Below are 22,820 nucleotides of genomic sequence, written 5' to 3'. Positions count from 1 at the left end.
CTATCAAGTACAAGTATGTTCCATTCATTGGCACAAATTCCATGCAAGTAATACAGAAAAAGTTTGATTTGTACCCACTCCAAAACCTCTCTTCTTCAGGCAAAATGCATCTTTTGAATAAACCATCCCTCTCCCTCCTTCCCTCCTTGTATTAGTGTGTACTCTGGCATGACAGTAGAGAAAGAGTTGCATGGCACTTTCCTCTGGGATAGCAGAGTCTTGATGAGGGCAGCAGGTTTCTGGGACCCTAGTTCTGTATCTACTTCTCTTAAAATGGTATTGAAAATGTTAACATCAACAGAGAAGACCATTATAAATATGTTTCAAATGATTAGACATCAAAGAAGAAGTTAAAATATAATAAAATGATATTGAACACATAGCAGAATCCACTATTAGGTATCAAATTGAATTAACTAATTGTGTTTAGTTCACTTCCTTTTGTTCACTCTATTATCTGTTGTTTAAGTAAAACTTTTTTCTTTGTCATATTCATTGGTAAATGAGACTGTTTGGAGAAAATGGCTAAAGGACAAGGAAGTTTTATGAATTAAACACCTATTATCTGTCGGCCAATGTGTTGCATACTTTAAATGGTAATTTCATTCATTGTTCTAAAGCCTTTGTGATGTGGGGATTATTAGTCTATTCTACACAAAGAAATGAAAGTCATAGAGGGTAAGAAACTTGCCTGAGGCCCTACAGCAAGTTAATGGCAGTAGAAATTGGAAGCTCCCCATTCTCTTCGCACCCTGCACCTTCAGCTTAGAATGAGTACCTGTGCCACGTGCACCCAGAGCAGGAGTTCCTGCGACCAAGACATGAAAATGTGATTGCCTGCTTACTGTCCCTCTCCCCGCTCAGCAAGACATGAGAACCAAGTCCTTCTGCTACATTTGTATCCACGGTGTCTGACACACAGTAGAATTCCAATAAATATTTGTTGAATAAATATTCAAAGACTATGCTCTAACCATTATACTAAAAGGACTTTGTGAATATCCGCATGTATTATCTACTAAATGGTCATCATCTTCAATGTTAGACATGGAAACACTAAAAATCGTAAACATTTAGAGAACAATCAGGATGGCTAAGCCATAAGCCCATGAGCAATCTTCACTTCCTGAGTTCTCCTTTCCTTTGACATTCCCACCAAACATTCACAGCTCTGCCATAACAGGAATCTTGGTGTGGAACAGAGAGGAATAAGCGTCTTTGTTGCTATTGCCTTGGATGCTCTTCCTCCTCTCCGAATAACAGATTGTGTAAGGCAGGCAATATGGCCATACCTAAGAGGTGGTGTGTATGGTGATTAAGAATATTATTCCAGAATTAGGGGACACGGATTCAAACCTTAATTCTGCCAATTACTGGCCATACCACAATGAACAAATTAATCTCCTCAAGACTTGTTTGTAAAATGGAAATGAAAATGATACCTACTCATAAAGTTGTCAGGATTAAAAGAAATAATGCCTGAAAAGTATCTAGAGTGAAGTTTGGTACCCTGAAAACATTCAACAAATGTCAACTGTTAGCAGTTGCAGTAGTTATAGTAGTAGGTGCTAGTCCTCAACTCCCTGTCTTTTCCCCAGGAGTGACAGGGCCAAGATCCCAGAGCACTCTGTCCCCACAGCTGCTCTTCAGAGTTCTGATTTCCATGAATTAGGGGGCAGATGCAACCAGGGAGCAAAAAATGTGGATGGAATAAATAAATCATGATTACTTAATTGTGGTCAGATTGATGTATGACATCAGTCTGAGAAATAACTTTATAATTTTGTGTTTATTGCTTACTGCAATTACATGATTTCAGGTAAAGGTTACAGAAGAATCCTTTTACTTTTCAGGAAATAAAAGTCACCACAGCACAGATAGGAACCTGTAAGCTGGTCGTCACTGAAAAGGAAAAACAGTATTTTATGAATCAAAAGAAAATGAAATGTTACTATGTGGGTGATTATCATGTATTTTAACAAATTGTTAGTGGTAACTCTGTTTTGCCTCTTGTAGATCTAAATCTACCCTCTGTTGGGGTTCAGATCTCTCTTCAAGGATACTGTATATCATTGCTCTGTCTATGCAACATTTTTTTCTAAACAAAAGTTTATGTTATGAGACTTACATAAATTGCAAGGGTGATGACATCCTTTATAACTATTTTTGAAATCACAAATATGCAGCTTTTTATGTAAATGCTGTGCCAAGACTTTTGTTCTTTGTGTCAATCATATCTAAATAAAGTGATTTATTTTCAAAAGAATATTGGAAAAGGGTCATTGAGGGTTGTCTGTCCACCTAAACTGTTGTAGAGTTACCCCTCTTTTTCTGTCAACATTCAGAGATTTGTCTTTCCTTTCTGTTCCAGACAGCTGAATGCAATAGCAGCCTCTTGGCTATGCAGAAAACCCCCTGAACAGTAAGAGAAGTGCTAGCACAAGTGAAGCATCAATACCCCATAAGGAGTGGTTAATACTCAGAAAGACAGTATAAGACCAACATCAGGTCTGTTAATTACAAAGCATGTGGGATAAACGAGAATAGACAATGAAGCATAAGAGGCAGAAAAATAGGAAGGCCAAATAATCTGCAAAAACATTTGACATTTGATCGAAACAAAAGGTATTACCTTTGGTGCTTTTTACTTTGTGTTTCTCAAGCAACACGACATCAGTTGTCAATTTTTGGACCCTGAGAGGGGGAAAGTAAAAAAATTAAAAATACATAGAAAGAAAAACTTGACACTAGTATTTAAATTTAGTGAAGCAGGTTGCTCTGAATTTTAAAAACAGTTTAAAGCACTCCTATATCATACAGGAAGACAGTAAACCTTCTTTCTCCAAGTGAACTTGAAATAGACACCCAAGACCTTATAACAATTGCCAATAAATTCATCCCTCCCTTCACATGGTCTGAACTCAGGTAAGGGCTAGATATTGCTTTACTCAGGTAAATGCTAGATATTGGCTACACCCTGTAAGTAAAATAAAGTATATATTTAAAAACTGAAGAGCATATACCTCCCCCCCAAAAAAAGAAATCCCCACATACTAAGCACTCACTCAGATAAGTAGAGGGCTGTCATCTATAGCAGAAGGCATGTGTGAGCATGTGTGTCTGTGGGTGTGCATGAGTTGTGAGTTTTGGAAAGAAGTGGGCCCTTCTGGGAAAGAAACGTGGAAAGACACGTCCACAGAGCTGTCCATGGGGACTGACTGTCACAGATAGCTGGGGTTCACACCACAGTGAGTGGCCACAGATGCCACTGTCACTGGAATGAGAACACACAGGAACCATTTCTCCATTCTTCCCCCTTGCTGTACTGACTTCCTCATTATTCTCAACAGAGATATTGGGACAAGGTCCAGGAACATGGAACAGGCACTTGTGAAATGCTTCTTTCCAACACCCTTTCTGGTTCCCTCTCTTTGTTGCTGCTTGTGATTTCCTTTGCAAGTCACTTTGACTCTGTCTTAGTGACAAAACAAATGGGTGATTCCAAACAGAAGAGTAAGGACTAGGGGTGTAATTCAAGAATAATTATTATCAGCTTCATTTACAGATGCTGAACTGCATTGCACTTTAAGTTACATGACCAAGACTGCTGGGATTAGAACCCAAGTTTTCCTGACAGCTTTTCTTATAACAGGGAGAAGGTCCAAAGCCTGTTTCAGAGAGCTGACTGCATATGAATTGTATGACAATTGTGCTGTCAAACACGGAACTCATTAGCAATCCAGAAAGGAAGCAGGATCCCACCTGGAGAAAGCATGGTCCCCTGGGAAGGAAGCAGTGTCCTGCAGGGAGGAAACAGGGTCCCATTGGGGGGAGGGAGCAGGGGCGCATGGGGGGGAGCAGGGACACATGGGAAGAAAGCAGGGCCCAGCTGGGAAAAAGCAGGGTCCCATGGGGAGGAAGCAGGGTCCCCAGGGGAGGAAGCAGGGTCCCATGTGGAGGAAACAGGGTCCAACCAGGAGAAATCAGGATCCTGTAGTGTTCTGTTTAATTTTATTTGAGCAGAAATACCAGTTGGTTTTCAGAAGAAAAGAAACATGATACCTCTTCATTAAAGCAGGCCTCAGGGCCCTCAGCTTTGCAGCACTTCTCCACCACAAGAGTGACATTTGTAAACAAAGTCAGCAGCTTCTCATCTGTCAGTCCAGGCTTCCGCTTCACTAGGTTGACAAGAAACCTGGCCCAAATATGCCAAATAGAATTAATTAATGATTTCTTTCTGAGCTCCTCTTCTCAAAAATGCTTATTACAGAATCATGAGTCTCAGGATCTCATCTTAGGTGGATGTGAAGAGTTAGAGGAGTTATCACTTTTGAAGGGATATCCTGGGACTTTCCTGCTAAACTTAAAGAATGGCTTCCACAGTCACATTCTTTAGGAGAGTTATGTCATTGCAGACAAACATGATATAAAAAGTGTGAATGGAGCTGGGCTCAGTGGTTCAGCCTGTAATCCTGCACCTTTGGGAGGCTGAGGTGAGTGGATTGCCTGAGCCCGCAGGTTCGAGACCCATCTGGGCAGCAAGACCTCATCTCTACAATAAATCAAAAAATCAGCCGGGTGTGGTAGCACATGCCTGTAATTCTGGCTACTAGGAAGGCTGAGGCAGAAGGATCGCTGGAGCCCAGCAGGGTGAGGCTGCGGTGGCCAGGAGCGGCCACTGCACACCAGTCTGGGCGACAGAGTGAGACTCCAACTCAAAAAAAAAGTGTGAATGGACTCAGGGTGTACACACACACACACACACACAGCATCATCATATAGAGTGTTGGTAATAGGGAGTGGGTCTCAGGGAAACTATACCACTATCAGTGGACATTGTTATTTGCAGGTAGTTTCTGAATCCTAACTCCATCCTCCACCTTACTCAAATCTCAAAACTATAAGAAACAGCAAAGCTTCTCACTCACAATCCTGTTTCAAAATAGAACAAATTCAGAGACCTGATCAGGGAAGAATAGAGGGCTGAGAAAACATCAGAAGGGAAAGCCTCTCCTACTACCACTGAATAACGGAACTAAAGAGGAAAGAAAGAGATCTGTCACAAATGAGGGAAAATCAATAGAAGAACACAGGTAATTCCCAGTGTAACAAAGAGAAAATGCCTGAAAAATCAGACCTCAGAGCCCAAACAATGGAAATCACCAACAGAATACAACAGGGATTAGGAAATGGATGGATGCTTGATTGGTATGCCAGAATAAGAAAGGAAATGAGAGAGCACCATGGAGCAAGTATTCCAGGAGGTTATCCAAGAAAACTTTTTGCATCTCACCAGAGATGTGACCATCCAAACATAAGAGATACAGAGAAACCACGCAAGACATCAAATGAGAAGACCAACCCCTAGACACATGGCAATTCACCTACACAAAGTAGGCACAAAAGAAAAAATCCTAAGGCAGTAATAGAGAAAGGTCAGACTACATTCCGGGGAAAACCAATCAGAATAGCAACAGACCTATTGGCAGAAACACTACAAGCTAGAAGGGACTGGAGTCCAATATTCAAAGTCCTCAAAGATAAACAAATTCAACCAAGAATTTCTTACCCAGCCAAGCTCAGCTTCATCAACGACAGAAAATTAAAATCCTTCCCAGACATCCAGTACCTAAGAAATTATGCAGCTTCCAGACCAGCTCTACAGGAGATGCTTAAAAGAGTATTAAGCACAAAAGAATGACCACACATTTCCCAAGAGAACAGAAGTACACAGAATCAACAGAGAATATATAACTGCAAAATTGAAAACACACACATACATCAACCCGAAAGCTAAAAGAAAACAAACAGAAAAAACTTTTAGGAACCTCATGACAGGGATAAACAATCACGTTTCAATAATCAGCCTGAATGTGAATGAACTAAAAGACACAGAATCACATGGATAAAAAACCATGACCCAATAATTTGCTACATCCAGGAAATTCATCACACAACAAGGGATGCACACAGACTCAAAAGTGGAGGGCTGAAAACAAGTTTCCAGGTCAATGGATCACAAAAGAAGACAGGAGTTGTAATCTTAATATTGGACCAAACAACCTTTAAGCTATCAAAAAATTTAAAAAGTACAGAATGATACTACATAATGATAAGAAGGTTTGATCTGCCAACAAGAAATATCCATTCTAATCAATTGTGCCCCCAACAGGAGCACCAGCATGTATAAAGCAATTATTAATTAAACTTTAAAAAGATATTGATTCTAACACTATTATAGCTGGGGAATTAAATACTTGACTAACAACCCTAGACAGATCATTGAGCCAAAATATAAATAAATAAATCCAGAACCTCAACTTGATGCTTGACCAAATGGACTTAATAGAGACCTACAGAATACTCCACCCCCAAACCACAGATTATACATTCTACTCATCATCACACAGAATGTACTCCAAGATTTATCACATCCTCAGCCGTAAATCAAGCATAAACAAATTTCATAAGATCAAAATACTGCCATGTACCTTCGAGACCAGAGGAAAAAATATGTCAACACCAACAAAATTTCCCCAAAACCTACAAAGACATGAACACTAAACACCATGATGTTGAATGACAACTGGGTTGATATAGAAATCAGAACAGAAATTTAAAATTTTCTGGAAACAAATGAAAATGAAGAAACATTCTACCAAAACCTCTGGGATACTATGAAAACAGTTCTAAGAGGGGAATTTATATCTCTACGAACACACATCAAGAAAATGGAAAGATCACAAGCTAGCACCCTAACAAATCACCGAAGAGGGCTGGAAAGACAAGACCACCAAAACACTAACTTTAGCAGAAGAATCCAGATCACCAAAGTAAAAGCCCAAATATGGGACATTAGAAGACAAAAATATCATAGAATAAAATCAACAAAGCAAAAAAGTGGTTATTTGAAAAAATAAGGAAGACTGATGGAACCCTAGCCAGAATGACCAAGAAAAAAGTCCAAATAAACACAACCATAAATGCAAAATATCAAGTCACAACTGACCCCAAAGAAATACAAAAGATGATCAGAGATTGCACACCTATCTGGAAACAAACTTGATAACCTAAATGAAATGGAGGACTTTCTGAAATCACACAACCTCCCAAGTTTGAAACAAGAAGACATTGAGACACAAATAGACCAACAACAACCCAAGAAATAGACTCCATCCTAAGAAATCCACCTAAAAAAAGAAAAAACCTGCACCAGACAGCTTTCCAGCGGAGTTCTACTAAACAACCAAGAAGGAGAAGATACCAAATCTATTGAAAGTATTCCAGGCAATTGAGAAATATGGAATTCTCCTCAAATCATTTTATGAAGCTAACATCACACTGATCCTGAAACTGTGTAAAGATCCAACAAAAAAGAGAACTATAGGTCAATATCCCTAATAAACATAGATACAAAAATTCTAAACAAGATTCTAGTAAACCAGATCCAACAACACATCTCAAAATTCATCCACCATGACCAAGTAGACTTTATGCCTAGGATACAGAGTTGGTTCAACATACACAAGACCATAAATATAATTAAATATATCAACAGATGTAAAAACAAGAGCCACATGATTATATCATTTGATGCAGAAAAAGCTTTTGATAAAACCCAGCATCTCTTCTTAATGAAAACCCTCAAACACCTGGGCATAGAAGGAACGTACCACAAGAAACCCACATCCACCATATTGCAAAATGGACAGAAACTGCAACTATTTCCCCTGAAAATCAGAAAAAGACAAGGTTGCCCACTCCCACCCCTTTTGTCCAACACTGTGTTGGAAGTCCTTGCTAGAGTAATTAGATAACAGAAGGAAATTAGGGGTTTACACATAGAAAAAGAGCAAGTTAAGTTATCCCTCTTTGCTAACAATATGATTCTATGCCTCAAAAACCAGAGTATCTGCCAAAAACCTGCTTTCAATGATAAAGGACTTCAACAAAGTCTCAGGGCACAAAATAAATGTTCAAAAGGTGGTTGCTTTCTTATATACCAACACCAAGCAGAGAACCAAATGAAAAACACAGTCCCATTCAAAATAGCCACATAAAAAATGAAATACCTTGACATCTTCCTAACCAGAGAAGTGAAAGACCTTTACAAAGAGAATTACAAAATACTGCACACAAAAAAATCCAAGAAGATTCAAACAAATGGAAAAATATTCCATGCTCATGGATTGGAAAAATCAACATTGTTAAGAAGTTCATTACACCAGAGGCAATCTACAGATTCAACTCAATACCCATTAAATTACTAACGTCATTCTTCTCAGACCTGGAAATGGCAATACAGAAATTCATATGGAAACATAAACAACCAAGAATAGCCAAAACAATCCTCAGTGAAAGAAATAAAGTGGGAGGCATTATACTTTCAGATTTCAAGCTTTACTATAAGGCTACAATAATCAAAACAGCCTGGTATTGGCACAATAGGGATATAGACCAATGGAAAAGAATAGAAATTCTGGAAGCAAATCTTCAATTTCTCAACCAACTCATCTCTGACAAAGCCTCCACCAACAATCACTGGGGAGAGGAGAACCTATTCAGTAAATGGTGCTGGGAAACTGACTGATCACATACAGAAAATTGAAATAGGACACCTATCTAACACCATCCACTAAAATCAGCTCTAAATGGATCAAAGGCCTAAATATAAAACCTCAGACCACAAGAACCTTAGAAAATGCAGAAGACACCCTTATAGAAATTGGAACTAGCAACCTATTCCTGATCAAAACCACAAGTGCCCGTGCCATGAGAGATAAGACAGACAAGTGGGACCTCATCAAACTGTAAAGTTTCTACAAAGCAAAAGAAACCATCCAAAGAACTAGGAGACAGCCCACAGAATGGGAAAAAATATTTGCCAATTGTATATCTAGAAGGCCTAACATCCAGAATCTACAAAGAACTCAAATGTGCCAAAAGAAGAAAACAAACAGTCCCATTAATAAGAGGACAAACAACAATAATAAATGAACATAAACCCAAATAAAAAGCACAATCCCATTCACAGTAGCCAGAAAAAAAAGTCAAATACCTTGGCATCTTCCTAACCAGAGATGTGAAAGACCATTACAAAGAAAACTACAAAACACCGCTCAAAGAAATCAAAGATGATGCAAACAAATGGAAAATTATTCCATGTTCATGGAACGGAAAACCAACATTGTTAAGATGCCCATCCTACCCAAGGCAATCTACAGATTTAACGCAATACCCATTTAATTACTAGCAGCATTCTTCTCAGACTTGTAAATGACAATACAGAAATTCATATGGAAATATAAATGACCACAAATCGCCAAAATAATCCTCAACAAAAGAACAAAGCGGGAGGTATCACACTCCCAGACTTTAAACTTTATTATAAAGCTACAATAATCAAAACAGCCTGGTATCGGTACAAGAGCAGACATATAGACCAATGGAACAGGATAGAGATTCCAGAAGAAAAACCTCAATTTCTTAACCAACTCATCTTTGACAAAGCCTCCGCCACCAACCACTGAGGAGAGGAGAACATATTCAGTAAATGGTGTCAGGGAAACTGGCTGATCACATGCAGAAGATTAAACTAGACTCCTACCTATCACCATATACAAAAATCAACTCTAAATGAATCAAAGACCTAAATGTAAAACCTCAAACTATAAGAACCTTAGAAAATGCAGGAGACACCCTGACAACCAATTTTTTATCTAAACACCAAGTGCCCACACCATAAGAGATAAGATAGACTAGTGGGACCTCATCAAACAGACAAGCTTCTGCAAAGCCAAAGAAACCATCAAGAGAGCAAGGAGACAGCCCACAGACTGAGAAAAATATTTGCCAACTGTATCTCTGACAAAGGCCTAACATCCAGGATCTACAGGGAACTCAAACGTGCCAAAAAGAAAAGACCAAAGCCCCATTACAAAGTGGGCAAAAAATACGAATAGACAATTCTCAAAAGAAGACATATGAGCAATCAACAGATACATGAAAAAATGCTCAGCCTCACTAGTCATTAAAGAAATGCAAATTAAAACTACACTGAGATACCACCTAACTCCAGTCAGGATGGTTATCATCAATACTGAAAAACCAACAGATGCTTGAGAGGATGTAGTGAAATGGGAACACTTCTACACTGTTGGTGGGGTTGTTAACTAATACAGCTTCTGTGGAAAACAGTGTGGCGATTCCTAGAAGATCAAAAAAATCAACCCTCCATATGACCCTGCAATCCTCCTACTGGGAATATACCCGGAAGAACTCAAATCACTCTGTAAAAAAGATACCTGCACATGGATGTTTATCACAGTGTTGTTCACAGTAGCAGGAATATGAAACCAACCATGCTGCCCATCAAAAGAGAACTGGATAAAACAAATGTGGTACATATACACGATGGAATATGACACAGCCATAAAGAACAAAATCATGAACTTCACAGCAGCCTGGATGAACCTAGAGTCTATAATATTGAGTGATCTTTCACAGAAATAAAGAACTGAGTATCACATGTGTTCATTCATAAGTGTACCTTGAACAATTACCAAAATACTATAAGAAAAGAATTGGTAGTAGCAGGAAACTGCCGGTAGGAAAGCAGGGAAGCGGGATTGGCAGTAGTGGCAATCTGCTTGGGAGAGGAGGGCATACTCTGTCAACAAGGGTGCTTGCAGAATGAACATTTGTATACCTAACCCTGAATTGTACCCCACATCTTTAAAATTAAAAAAATTAAGTTTTTTAAAAAGTGGGCAAAAGACATGAACAGACACTTCTCAAAAGATATATGTGGAGTCAACAGACACATGAAAAGGTGCTTAACCTTACTAATCATCAGAGAACTGCAAATCAAACCATATTGGGATGCCACCTAAACCCAGTAAGAATGACCATCATTAATAAAAGCAAACAACAGATGCTGGCAAGGATGTGGAGAAAAACGAGCGTTTCTACACTGCTGATGAGAATGCAATCTCTTTGTCAAACAGTGTGGTGGCTTCTTAAAGAACTAGACATTGACCTTCCATATGGCCCAGCACTCCCCCTAATGGAAATATAGCCAGAGGAACTCAAATCATTCAGCAAAAATAATAACCTACATACACATATTTACTGAAGCACTATTCACAATAGCAAAAACATGGAACCAATTGCATTGCCCTTTGAAACTGGGCCGAATTTTTTTAAAAATATGGTACATATGCACAATGAAATATTGTGCAGCCATAAAGAAGGACAAAATTATGGACTTTTCAGCAACTTGGATGGATTTAGAGTCTATCATACTCAGTCATCTATCACAGAAACAAAGAACAGAGTACCACATGTTCTCACTCATAAGCGGACCCTGAATATTTACCATAATACTATAAAAAAGGGATTGGTAGTAGTGGGATACTGCCAGCATGGTGGGGGGGACACAACATCAGTAAGGGTACCTGGTCTCAAACCAGGCAAAATGAGACCAAAGGGAGGCCCAAACTTTACCTGTACAATGTCTACTTGTATACTTAAGCCTGAATTGCACCCCACATCTTTAAAAAAAAAGTGTGTACAAAGGGGAAGGAGGGATGAAGAGAAGTTTGTTAAGGGGTTCAAAAATACAGTTGGATAGAAAAAATAATTTTTAGTATTTGATAGTACAGAAAGGAAATGATAGCAAAAAATAATGTATTGCACATTTCAAAATAGCTAGAACTACAATGTTTCCAATACACACACACACACACACACACACACACACACACACACACACACACACACACACGAATAAACATTTGAGGTGACGGATATTCCAATTCCCAGATTTTATCATTACACATTGTACACAGATATCAAAATATCACATCTACTCCAAAAATGTGCAATTGTTATATATTAATTTTAAAATGATGCCAAAGAGGCAATTAAAAAGGAAGAAGCTATTACAACTAAGTGTAACAACTGTCATAAACAATAGTAATTTCCTTAATTTCTAGTAACTTCTAGAATTTCAGTGATTTTCAAGAAGCTAGTGCAATCCAATCCACTGGTGGGTTTCAAAAGTACATTTTTAGAATAAACTTTTTAAGTAATAAAATTTTTCCTGCACAAAAGTAGAGAGAATAATATATTAAGTCCTGTATGCCCATCCCTCACATTTAAGAACTAACAACATTTTGTGTTTTCTCACTTTTGCTTTTAAAATGAAAAAAAGATAGTTAAAAGAATTAAAATAGACCAGATTAGAATAGGATGGGCTAGAAAATATGAGGGTGTATTACACTATGATTATTGCACATAATAAAAGAATTAAATCAGCCGGGCGTGGTAGCGCATGCCTGTAGTTCCAGCTACTTTGAAGGCTGAGGCGGAAGGATCACAGGAGCCCAGCAGGTCGAGGCTGCGGTGGCCGGGAGCAGCCACTGCACTCCAGTCTGGGCGCCAGAGTGAGACTCCAACTCAAAAAAAAATAAAAGAAAAATAAAAAAATAAAAGAATTATTCAGCTGGGCATGGTGGCTCAAGCCTGTAATCCCAGCACTTTGGGAGGCTGAGGCGAGAGGATTGTCTGAGCTCACAGGTTTGAGACCAGCCTGGGCAACATGGGGAGACCTCGTATCTACAATAAATCAAAAATGAACTGGGTGTGGTAGCGTGCACCTGTGGTTCCAGCTACTTGGAAGGCTGGGATGGAAGGATTGCCGGAGCCCAGCAGGTCAAAACTGGGGTTTGCCAGGAACATGTCACTGCATTCCAGCCCGGGCAACAGAGTGGGACCCCGACTCAAAAAAAAAAAAGAGTATTATTCTATTAAAAATGAAAACATATATTAGGTCTTTATTATGTGCAGTATTATAGAATACATGACTACACTTGATCTTTCTGGAAAATTCACATCCAAAGCAACCTCCAATCCCTCTTGTTCAGTAGCTGAATGCTCTTTCCACTACACTTGCTACAGGTACTGTCTAAACTAAAAAAACAGGTCTTATTTCTTGGCATTTAAAGCATTGCCTGAGAGAATAAAAGTAAAATCCCTATCCCTTTGGGTCTCTCTTCTTTAAACATTAAGCAGGCTTCTCAGGGCATTCTCTCAAAAAATTCCAGGTCATTAGGAACCTACCTATAAGCCTTTTTGCTGGCTGCTCTAACTCGTCTTTCCAAATCATAGTCTACTGGATCCTCTTTCAAAGGAAAAGACAGGCTAGGTTTTTAGTTATAAACAATGGCAAGAAATATGCACTGGTGTCTCTCTGGAGAAAAAGAAGAGAGCAGACAGTGTGGTGGAAGGAACGGGATCATGATACCAAAAACCCATATTTATTACAACAAACTTCACGAATACATGATGTTGTCTTTAGGCGGAGGAAAAAGAGGAATGGGAGAGATTGTACCTGTCTTTCTTTCTCTGAAGCTCTTCATTCTGGGCCTGACACAGGTCAGTGTGAAAGGTAAATAAATCTTGACTGGTGGGTGGAGGCACGTATGTTTTATCAGTTTTCAAATCCTTAAAGCAGGGCGTTCTGAAGGCAAAGTTTGTTCTGCAACAGCGGTCCACAGCAGGGTTGATAGTTCGATTTAAATTTACCCCACATAGTTCTCCAAGAGCTGAATCCACCTGTGCCAATGAGAGTCACAATTCAAATATGATTTTAAAACTTGAACCAACTTTTGAAAAATATGGTTAAATGAATAGCTAGACTGTTTGAAGCTCACTGTTAACCTTACTCAGGAAAACACACGCACTCATAACATATCACTATGTACAAAGAAAAGTAGACGCTGGGGTCCTAATGGCATTATAACCAAAATCCACATCATAGCAATTTAGATGCCTACAGGTGAACTTCTCAGTAACATACACAAACTTTTGATTGTCAGCAGAGAGCTGAAAATAACCAATTAAAAGTGATGATTTAACACTGTGGTCCTTGGGTTTATTCTTTTCCTTGGAGGTCCCCCAAGATGCCCCCCATCCCAACCCTAAAGAGAACACTCAACGCCCGATTGCTAGAAAAAGCAATTTTCTTGTTGAACTTTCCCCCTTAGGGAAAGAGGGAAAACTTGTAACATTAAACTATAAAGTTTCCTATAGCATTTTGAAATGATATTGTGATTCTAAATTATTTTCTCTAACAAATCACTTCTAATATAAATAAGAAAGATAATTTAGAGAACATTCCCCAAAATATTTACGACATTCTCTTTTACTTCTTAATGTTTTCACAAAACGGGCCAAAAGAAAAACTTGACATTCCTTGCATGGCATTGTTGAAGACAATAAAGAGAGGAAGGCAGATAATCACTATAAATCAATGTATGCAAATATCCCTTTTTAAAAGAATAGTTAGGAATTCAGACCATGCTCACCAAATTATCAACACAAGCAAACTCTCCACTTTGTGTGCAGCAGGTAGTCAAAGCCATCACCATTCTCTTGGCAAGAAACATCAGTTCTTCAGTGGATAGTTGGGGGGCTATCTTTGTGAGACTCATTAGGTAGCTGGAAGAACATTTGTCTGATTGGTTCTGAACAAAAGCAGGTTATCCATTTCCCCTTGCATAAGTACTGAAACCTAGAACCTTCAAGGCTAGAAACAACTGACATTAAGTGCAATAGGAACCTCCGCTATCTTATAAAATTGTAGAGAAATATCTCTTTACTCTGTTTTCTCCTGCACCCAGCTTCCTGGATCTATCTTAGCTTCCTTTCAAATTCCATGGTTATCACAGAAACTCTTAAATTTGCCTGTCCTGTCTTATCTGTAAGTTTAGGAGCTCCTTGATGGCAAATACCTCGGCTAATATATAAAATCCTGCTTGAAATCCTTTGCATAGTTGGTAAATATTTTAAAGGGAGAATGTAATAGATACATGTTGAGAAAGGACAATCTGAGATGAGGGAAACTAAGATCTTTAATGAACTGAGTTTGAAAGCTCACCTAACAATTAATTGTACAAACACTAAAATCAAATCTTTTTTTTTTAACATATAAAGCTGGAATTATTAAGAGGACAGGAAAGCTCCCACAGTGGGAGGGGACCCAAGGGGACTGCTCAAAATCAAACTTTTAAATTGCATTTTGATTTGTTTGAAGATGTTTAGTTTCAACAAATAATATGTTAGCACAATTAAGAAAACCTTAATATTATTCATGAATGCTTATAAGAGAACTAAAAAAGTAAATATTGAAGTGTTAAGCAAACCCAAAGCTATTTCTGTAAGTTCAGTTAAGATGAGCTAAAATCCTCGGCAAACCATCTCTTCCCGAAGAAACTGTAACAACTTGAAATTTGCTCTGTCCACTTTCAGATGGGACAGATCCAGGATTGTTGGGTTAGGTGTGAGAAAACCAAGTTCAAAAAGAAACTAAGGCATTAGAGAATCAATTTGTCCAGAAACCTGTTTCTTTCATTTCTAGTCTCATTTCCAGTAAAAGATTAATGTGACACCTCAATGTGTATTCTTGGCTATTTTTAAAATTTCTTTTCCCAGAGTTTAAGAATTGGCCATAACTGAATGACCTGAGCTAACTTTTTAACACTTTGAGTGGTTCTTTATTTTATCCTGATAACAAGGGTTAGCCGACTTGAACAAACAACCTACTGATATTTCAAGCCATCTTTCCCTAGATTCCGGAAACGTTTACATTCTTGTTGTACCATCTTGAGGCTTTTCTCGGTTGTCTCATTGAATTTGTCTTCCTGAAAAAGAACAATCATGGTTACAAACATTTTATTGAAAATTTAATCATAAGCTTGATATCAACTTGTCAAATAGTTTTTTTATTTATATAATATTTTCAAACTCTTCCTATTTTTTTTCATATTTTTGTATATGTGTGCAATAATTTGAATTTTGTCAGTTATAGAAATTTTTGTTAAATTTGAAAGTCCACTATCATTTTGTTCATTTTTTAGAGCCTTTCAATTTACAAAGTGGAATTTAAATCTTGCATTGACAATAATCACATTCAATTCTCTCTTTGAAATAGCCAGAGTTGTTAGCTCCATTTTTAAGGAAACTTGTCTTGTGAAATTAAGTGACCTGCCCAGAATAACCCAGCTCGTAAGTATTGCTGCATAATGGTTTGTATCATGGTTGTCTTTATTTTATTTATTTTTCATTATTTGGATTTGGAACTGAAAACCTTCAATAGCTGTCTTTAACTATCTGATGGACTTTGTCTCATATAGCATAAAATTAGACATCTACTAAGTGGCCACCAGAGAGAGAACTAAAAACCAATGGATGGATGCTGTGGGACAAATTGTATTTCCATGTAAAAAGGGAATTTTTTTTGCACTATGTTTATTTAAAAATGGGAAACAAACAGCTTTCTTAGGTGCAGTGACAGAGTAGGAATGAAGGTCTTCAGACACCATTGCTCAAAGTCGAATGGGCATAAACTGATTTTTATAGCAAGCAGAAGAAAATATGGAGAGCAGTGGCACAGTCATGGCTCACTACTTGCAACTCCTGGGCTCAAGCAATCTTTTCACTTCAGCCTCCAAGTATCTGGGACTACAGGCGCCCACCACCATGCCCAGCTTATTTTTTGATTTTTTTGTAGTAACGACATCTTGCTGTGTTGCCCAGGCTGGTCTTGAGTTCCTAGGCTCAAGCAATCTTCCTGCCTCAGCTTCTCAAAATGCTGGGATTACAGGCATGAGCCACTGCGCCAAACTTCAGAATAAAGTGTTTAAATAAAGCAAAAGTAGCATATAAGGAATGGGAAACCAAAAATGTCAATTTCTACAATATATAAGGAATACATATGAATTGACGTGAAAAACACTAATTTCAGTGGGAAAATGAACAAATTATCATAGAAGAGTTATAAATGTAATAGCTAGAATCATATGGGAAAAGTTTAACATTGTTTAAAAATCAAATAAATGTTGTTTATATCATAGGCACTGTTATTGCATACAAATCTAGCAAAGTTAATTTCCATGTGCAATATTGGTAAAAATGAAGTTGAAATGAGCATTTTCAAGCACTGTTGTGGAATTAAACACTGGCAAAAACTTTCTGGAAGGTAACTTGGCAGTTTGTGTCAAATTTTTTTTAAGTCCACACATTTTCACCCAATAATGTATCTTCTGTTAATCTCTCCTAAGATAATAGTCATCTGTATTAATAAAGATAAATGGAATGAGATACTCATCTCAGGGTCACTTACAGAACAACTTAAATAAACATTCAAATGTCTGACACACAGTAGGAGAGCAGTTAAATAAATTACTTTATGATGGGATGCCATCAATTAAAAAGAAGTATATTTTGAAGCCTGTTTAAGGACATAAGGAGTTTCCTTTACTGACAACAGGAAGAGTCAAGGAATAGTCTCCCGGAGCCTCTGGAGGGAACACAGTCCTTCTGATATCTTGAACTTCACCTCCAAGACTCATTTCAGACCTCTAGCCTCCTGTCAGAAAATGCATTTTCACTGTTGTAAGCCACATAGTTTGTGGTAATAACAGGAAACTAATGGAGCACATTTATAACAACAACAAACAGAAAGTTTTCTATGATACCAAATATAAAACAGGCCCAAAAAGTTTCTGAGAATTATGATGGTCATATGTTTAAACACACACACACACATATATGCATACATGTATGGAAAAGATTTTTTAAATGTTAATTATAACTATTTCTTGGTGGTAGAATCAGAAAGGGTTTTTTTTTGGTAACTTTTGATACTTTCCTTGTCATTTACAATAATCATTTATTACTCTTACAATAATAAAAAATCCAATATAACTCAATAAAATACAGAGTATGTAAATAAAAATGTAAATATTTAGTGGGAAGAGTTTTTTTAATCAACACACCAGATTAGTAGTCAAAAACATTATACATATGCCAAATTGATGAAATTGGCCTTTCCAGTGATATCTTACACTGAATTTGAAGCAGACGTAGATCGGTCAATCACATTTTCCACCCCTACACTGGAGTAAAACTTTTACGTTAATTTTTTAAGTGTTTTTTTTCCTGTTATTTTTTAAAATTTTCTGAACCTACAATGATGAAACCTACCGCATGACGGTAACAATCTGGAGGGTTTTCTGTTTTGCAGCAATTTTGCAGAAGATCCTTGTATACATTAGTAATTCTTAAAAGTTGTGGTATAGACAGGTCTGAATGTCTCCTTGAGTATTCATAAGTAAACCTGTGATGTGTAGAATATTTTGTATATTAAAACGTAGAGAAAGAGCACAACCCCAAATGTCTTCTAATCTGGTCTTCTAATACTGACTCTACTTTCAAATGCTAAGTTTCTCCTTAGAGAGTGATCAGAGAGTGATTTCAGAAGACATTTTGACTGTAGAAGATCATTTCACATAAGTTTTTTTCTACAGTACATTTTAGACTAACAATGTTTTGCTTGGGGGAATAAAATTACTGGAGTTATTTAGAGTTAATTATTAGAATGTTTAATCATAATGCACTGGGCCCCAAGTACTTTAGAAAATACTTATTGAGTCTAATTTTGTTGGAAAATGCATTCAGATTTCAACCTGGGATGCTGGAAATATGACTTCACTCCCAGCGCTGTGAGTGAAGAGGTGAGGGACAGCCTTTGCCCATTATTCCATCCTGTTTCTTACCAAATGTGGGAATGTTTACCCCTTCTGTCCTAAATCACTGGCAGTGGTTTCCATCCGCTCAGTTAAAAGCTTGAAGGACATAGGTAGGTGTGATTTGAGAAGAAGCAAAAAAGAGAAGGAACAAGGCTAACATTTATTAAGGCCTTAGTAGGTGCTAGACACTGGAGCAAGCTCTGGGCATAAGCGATAGAGATAACTTCCCGGTCAATAAACCCCTTCTCATTAGGTTTCACTTCGTCCTCAAGATTAGTACTATTTTACGACTGAGGAACCTAAGACACAGGCTGGTTGAGCACCCTGTTATTAATGGAAGACATAAAGTTTGATCCTAAGTCAATTCATTTTTATACCAAACTGACTCTCTTCTCAAGAGAAAAATACCTCAGCTGAGCTATTTACAGTCTTCTTCATAAGATAATCTCATCTATTCATTCACAATAATTTAAGATCTTCCATGTTTTGTGAAAGCAGTATCTCCTAAGTTTTTCATGACCAGGCAACTCCTTTCTTTCTCCTCCCTTTTTTTTCCCAGTCTTTTACCCTCTTGATTAATCTTGCCTTTCCTGAGACAATCTCTCCAACTTGCCATCTGCCTTCCTAGTTCATTTGAGGGATATAGCCCCATACCCTGGGGCCATGGTACTTAACCTTCAGAAAATCAGGGCTCCTCTTCATATTTGACATCAACCGTGGACTTCTTCCCGGAGGAAAAAACACACCTAAACGCACTTCAAAATGCTACAGACAAAAACTCCTGAAAGCCTACTGTAGGCTGGGGTATCCATTGAAGTCTTGCCTCATATGTCCCCATCCAGAAAGACTGTACCTTAGGACTCCATTCTGAACCAGCATGTTTACTATGACTCTACCATGTCTCTCCATGCTTCAGACACCATCTGTGTTGTAATGGTAATGATGATGACGATAACAATGCCTTCCATTTATTGAACACATGTGTCAAGTACTATCTATCATTTTGTATAATTTAATTTTTTGTAATATCTGCAACTCATGAGAAGTTATATAGCACAGTGGTTATAGGACTAGGAGTCTGGAACTGCACCACTTGCATTTGAATCCTGGCTGTACCCCATATTAGCTGTGTGACTTTAAGACAAGTTACAAGTTACTCTCTGTACCTGTTGTGTCATCTTCAAAATAAGGATCATGAAGGTATTACCATCTCAGAGGGCTATCTTAAAAATTTAATGGTTAGGAGATATGAAATACTTTAAATATAGTAAGTAGTCCATAAACATTAATTGTTATTAGATCCTGTATCTTTAAGCCAGACTTTCTTCCAGATCCCCAGGTTCACATCTAGAATTATCTCCTGATCATTCCAATTAGTTACTCTACCAGCACCTTAAAGCCAATGTGCTCAGACCTGAACATACTATCCTTCCACCAAACCTGCTTTTTCACTCATATTTCTCATCTCATTGAGTGGGAAAATTACCCACCAGGACATCTAAACTCTAACCTGGGATTTATTCCAGATGAAAGTTCTAAAAAATAAAAGTGATTTTGTCCTTCCTTATTCTTCAGTGAAAAACCATTCACTGGTACCCCATTGCTAGCACACCTGTGTATTCTGGCCCCACCTACCTCTCACTATCCTGGCCTCTTGCTACAAATGCACAGTCATACATATACCAAATGGTTTTATGCCTTCATCTATGCTCTGTCCTCTATCTAGATTACTGGAGTTGCTTCAAGTACCACCTCCCTGTCAAGCCATTTCAGGGTCCTCATGTACCATCGACCACTTCTTCTTCTGCCCCTCACAATCCCTACAACATAGTACTAGCAGAAATAAAAGAACATTTTTTGCACTTATTTATAGGTCTGTCTCTTCTCACTTTACACTACCTATGAATGAAGGCTTCCTGGATGTAAAACCCAATCAAGTCCCTAGATTATATTTCTTTTTTTTTTTCTTTTTTCTTTTTTTTTTTTAGTTGGAGTCTCACTCTGTCGCCCAGACTGGAGTGCAGTGGCCGCTCCCGGCCACCACAGCCTCGAACTGCTGGGCTCCGGTGATCCTTCCACCTCAGTCTTCCAAGTAGGTGGAACTACAGGCGCGCGCTACCACGCCCGGCTATTTTTTTTTTTTTTTTTTTTAATTGTAGAGATGAATTCTTGCCAAGTTGCCCAGGCGGATCTCGAACCCACGGGCTAAGGTAATCCACTTACCTCAGCCTCCCAAAGCACAGGATTACAGGCTGAGCCACCGAGCCCAGCAGATTATATTTCATTACCCATAAACTTTAAGTGAATAAATATTCTCACACAAATTTTAGATGCAACATAACAAAGCACAGAAAGGTCTGTTTGACTCAATGACACAACCAGGACTCAAATCTAGTCCTTGTGGTTCCACATCCACAAGTCTCCCCTTAAACAGTGTGGGGTGGCAAAGTACACTCATAAGTGAAGGAAGCCTATAACTCTTCAGGCTAGGCCTCCTGAGATCAAACCTTACTCTATCATTGTTTAGCTGTGAATCTTGAACAAGTCGCTTCATTGTACCTCAGTTTACTCATCTGAAAAACTGGGAGAGAGTGTACTTATTTTACGTGATGAGTATGAGTACTGAAATAGATCATCTGCATAAAGTATTTAGCCCAGTGCCTGGTATATATCAAGTACTCAATAAATGCTAGCCAGCACTTTAACAACACAGTTGCTTTTTCTTAAAATTATGTGAAAACACTATAGTCTATAGCCATGATTTTTAGAAATTATATGAAACCCAGTGAAATAAATGGTTCCATATTTTTCTATCTAACTTGGTTAACATAGGTCATATCTTAAAAGTTTCTCTCTGTTTTTCTTGTAAATTTTAATGAAGAGTTATATTACTCAGTAAAGAAGTTGTCTGGGTCAGTATCTCGTTCTTGACACACATTTTTGCTGTCAGTAAATTTTGCTTCTCTTAGAGATAAATCCTTTGTTCTATCCTCTTTACTTGTGTTCATTATGCATTCATCGCGCTCTAGAGGTTTCTTTTCACAACACTCTTTGATTTTGCTGGAGTTGGAAACTGGTTTTGAACAAAGATGGCTCATAAACTTGTTCTGTACCAAATAAGAATGAGAAATTATTTTATTTTTAAAGTTTCTTCAGGGCTAGGTTTTCTTTCACAATGGAATGTCAACATGCAAAACAAGTCATGAATACTAACATACAGAATTACTTAATCAGTTAATTTGATAATTAATATTTATCTAAATTTTGTATTCATTTAATATATATGAAATTTTATATTAATGCTAACTTTACTTCTCAGGAGTTAAGATAATATAATTATGAAAATAAACTGTATTATAAATTCATATTTGTTGCTAAGTTATTAATCTTTTTTTTTTTTAGTTGGAGTTACTCACAGCCACCCCAGCATCAACCCGCTGGGCTTTGGTGATCCTTCTGTCTCAGCCTTCCAAGTAGCCAGTTCTACAGGTCCACACTGCCACGACCAGTTAATTTTTTATTTATTGTAGAGACGAGGTCTCGCCAAGTTGCTCGGGTTGGTCTCGAATACTCAGACTCGGGCAATTCACTCACCTCGGCCTTCCAAAGTGCTGGGATTACAGACTGAGCCACCAAGCCCAGACAAGTATTAATCTTTTAAATACTTTACTCCTACTCTTCTGATATATTCAGCAGTCCCCAACCTTTTTTGGGCATCAGGAATCAGTTTAGTGGAAGACCAGTTTTTCCACGGATCTGGGGGCTGGAGGATGTGCAGTCAGACCTCACTGCTAATGTTAACCTGTATTTGCAGTCACTCCCCAGTGCTAGCATTGCTACTTCAGCTACACCTCAGATCTTCAGGCATTAAATGTTCATAAGGAGCATGCAACCAAGACCCCTTGCATGCGCAGTTCACAACAGGGTTCTTGCTCCTGTGAGACTCTAATACCACCTCTGATCTGACAGATGGCAGAGCTCAGGTGATAATGTGAGCAATGGGGAGCAGCTGTAAATACAGATGAAGCTTCCCTGCTTACCACTGCTCACCTCCTGCTGGGCAGCCCGGTTCCTAATAGGTCATGGACCAGTGAACATATTAGCAGCTTATATCTAAATGTTGTTTGTTCATTTGTGTTTACATAAGAATTAACCTGTGCTTTCTTTTTTTTTTTTTTTTTTTTTTTTGAGTTGGAGTCTCACTCTGTCACCCAAACTGGGAGTGCA

At 38.0% G+C, this 22,820-nt stretch overlaps 1 protein-coding gene across 1 annotated transcript in view; it reads right to left on the bottom strand.

The window, feature by feature from the left end:
• Nucleotides 1-1,849: 1,849 nt before the first annotated feature.
• AFM (afamin) overlaps nt 1,850-22,820 on the bottom strand; it is a 35,884-nt gene continuing 14,913 nt past the window's right edge. The window contains exons 8-15 of the mRNA XM_008052933.1: nt 21,486-21,700; nt 18,049-18,181; nt 15,607-15,704; nt 14,370-14,502; nt 13,394-13,617; nt 4,063-4,195; nt 2,630-2,694; nt 1,850-1,887 (exon numbers count right to left, since the gene is read on the bottom strand). Coding sequence (XP_008051124.1) covers nt 2,674-2,694; nt 4,063-4,195; nt 13,394-13,617; nt 14,370-14,502; nt 15,607-15,704; nt 18,049-18,181; nt 21,486-21,700 — 957 coding nt within the window. The 3' untranslated portion in view covers nt 1,850-1,887; nt 2,630-2,673. The remainder of the gene's footprint in view (nt 1,888-2,629; nt 2,695-4,062; nt 4,196-13,393; nt 13,618-14,369; nt 14,503-15,606; nt 15,705-18,048; nt 18,182-21,485; nt 21,701-22,820) is intronic.

The sequence above is a fragment of the Carlito syrichta genome, unplaced genomic scaffold, assembly GCF_000164805.1.
Source record: "Carlito syrichta isolate Samal-C Ts95f unplaced genomic scaffold, Tarsius_syrichta-2.0.1 Scaffold287690, whole genome shotgun sequence".
Taxonomy (NCBI): Eukaryota; Metazoa; Chordata; class Mammalia; order Primates; family Tarsiidae; genus Carlito; species Carlito syrichta.
This window is presented reverse-complemented; position numbering and strand designations above follow the sequence as displayed.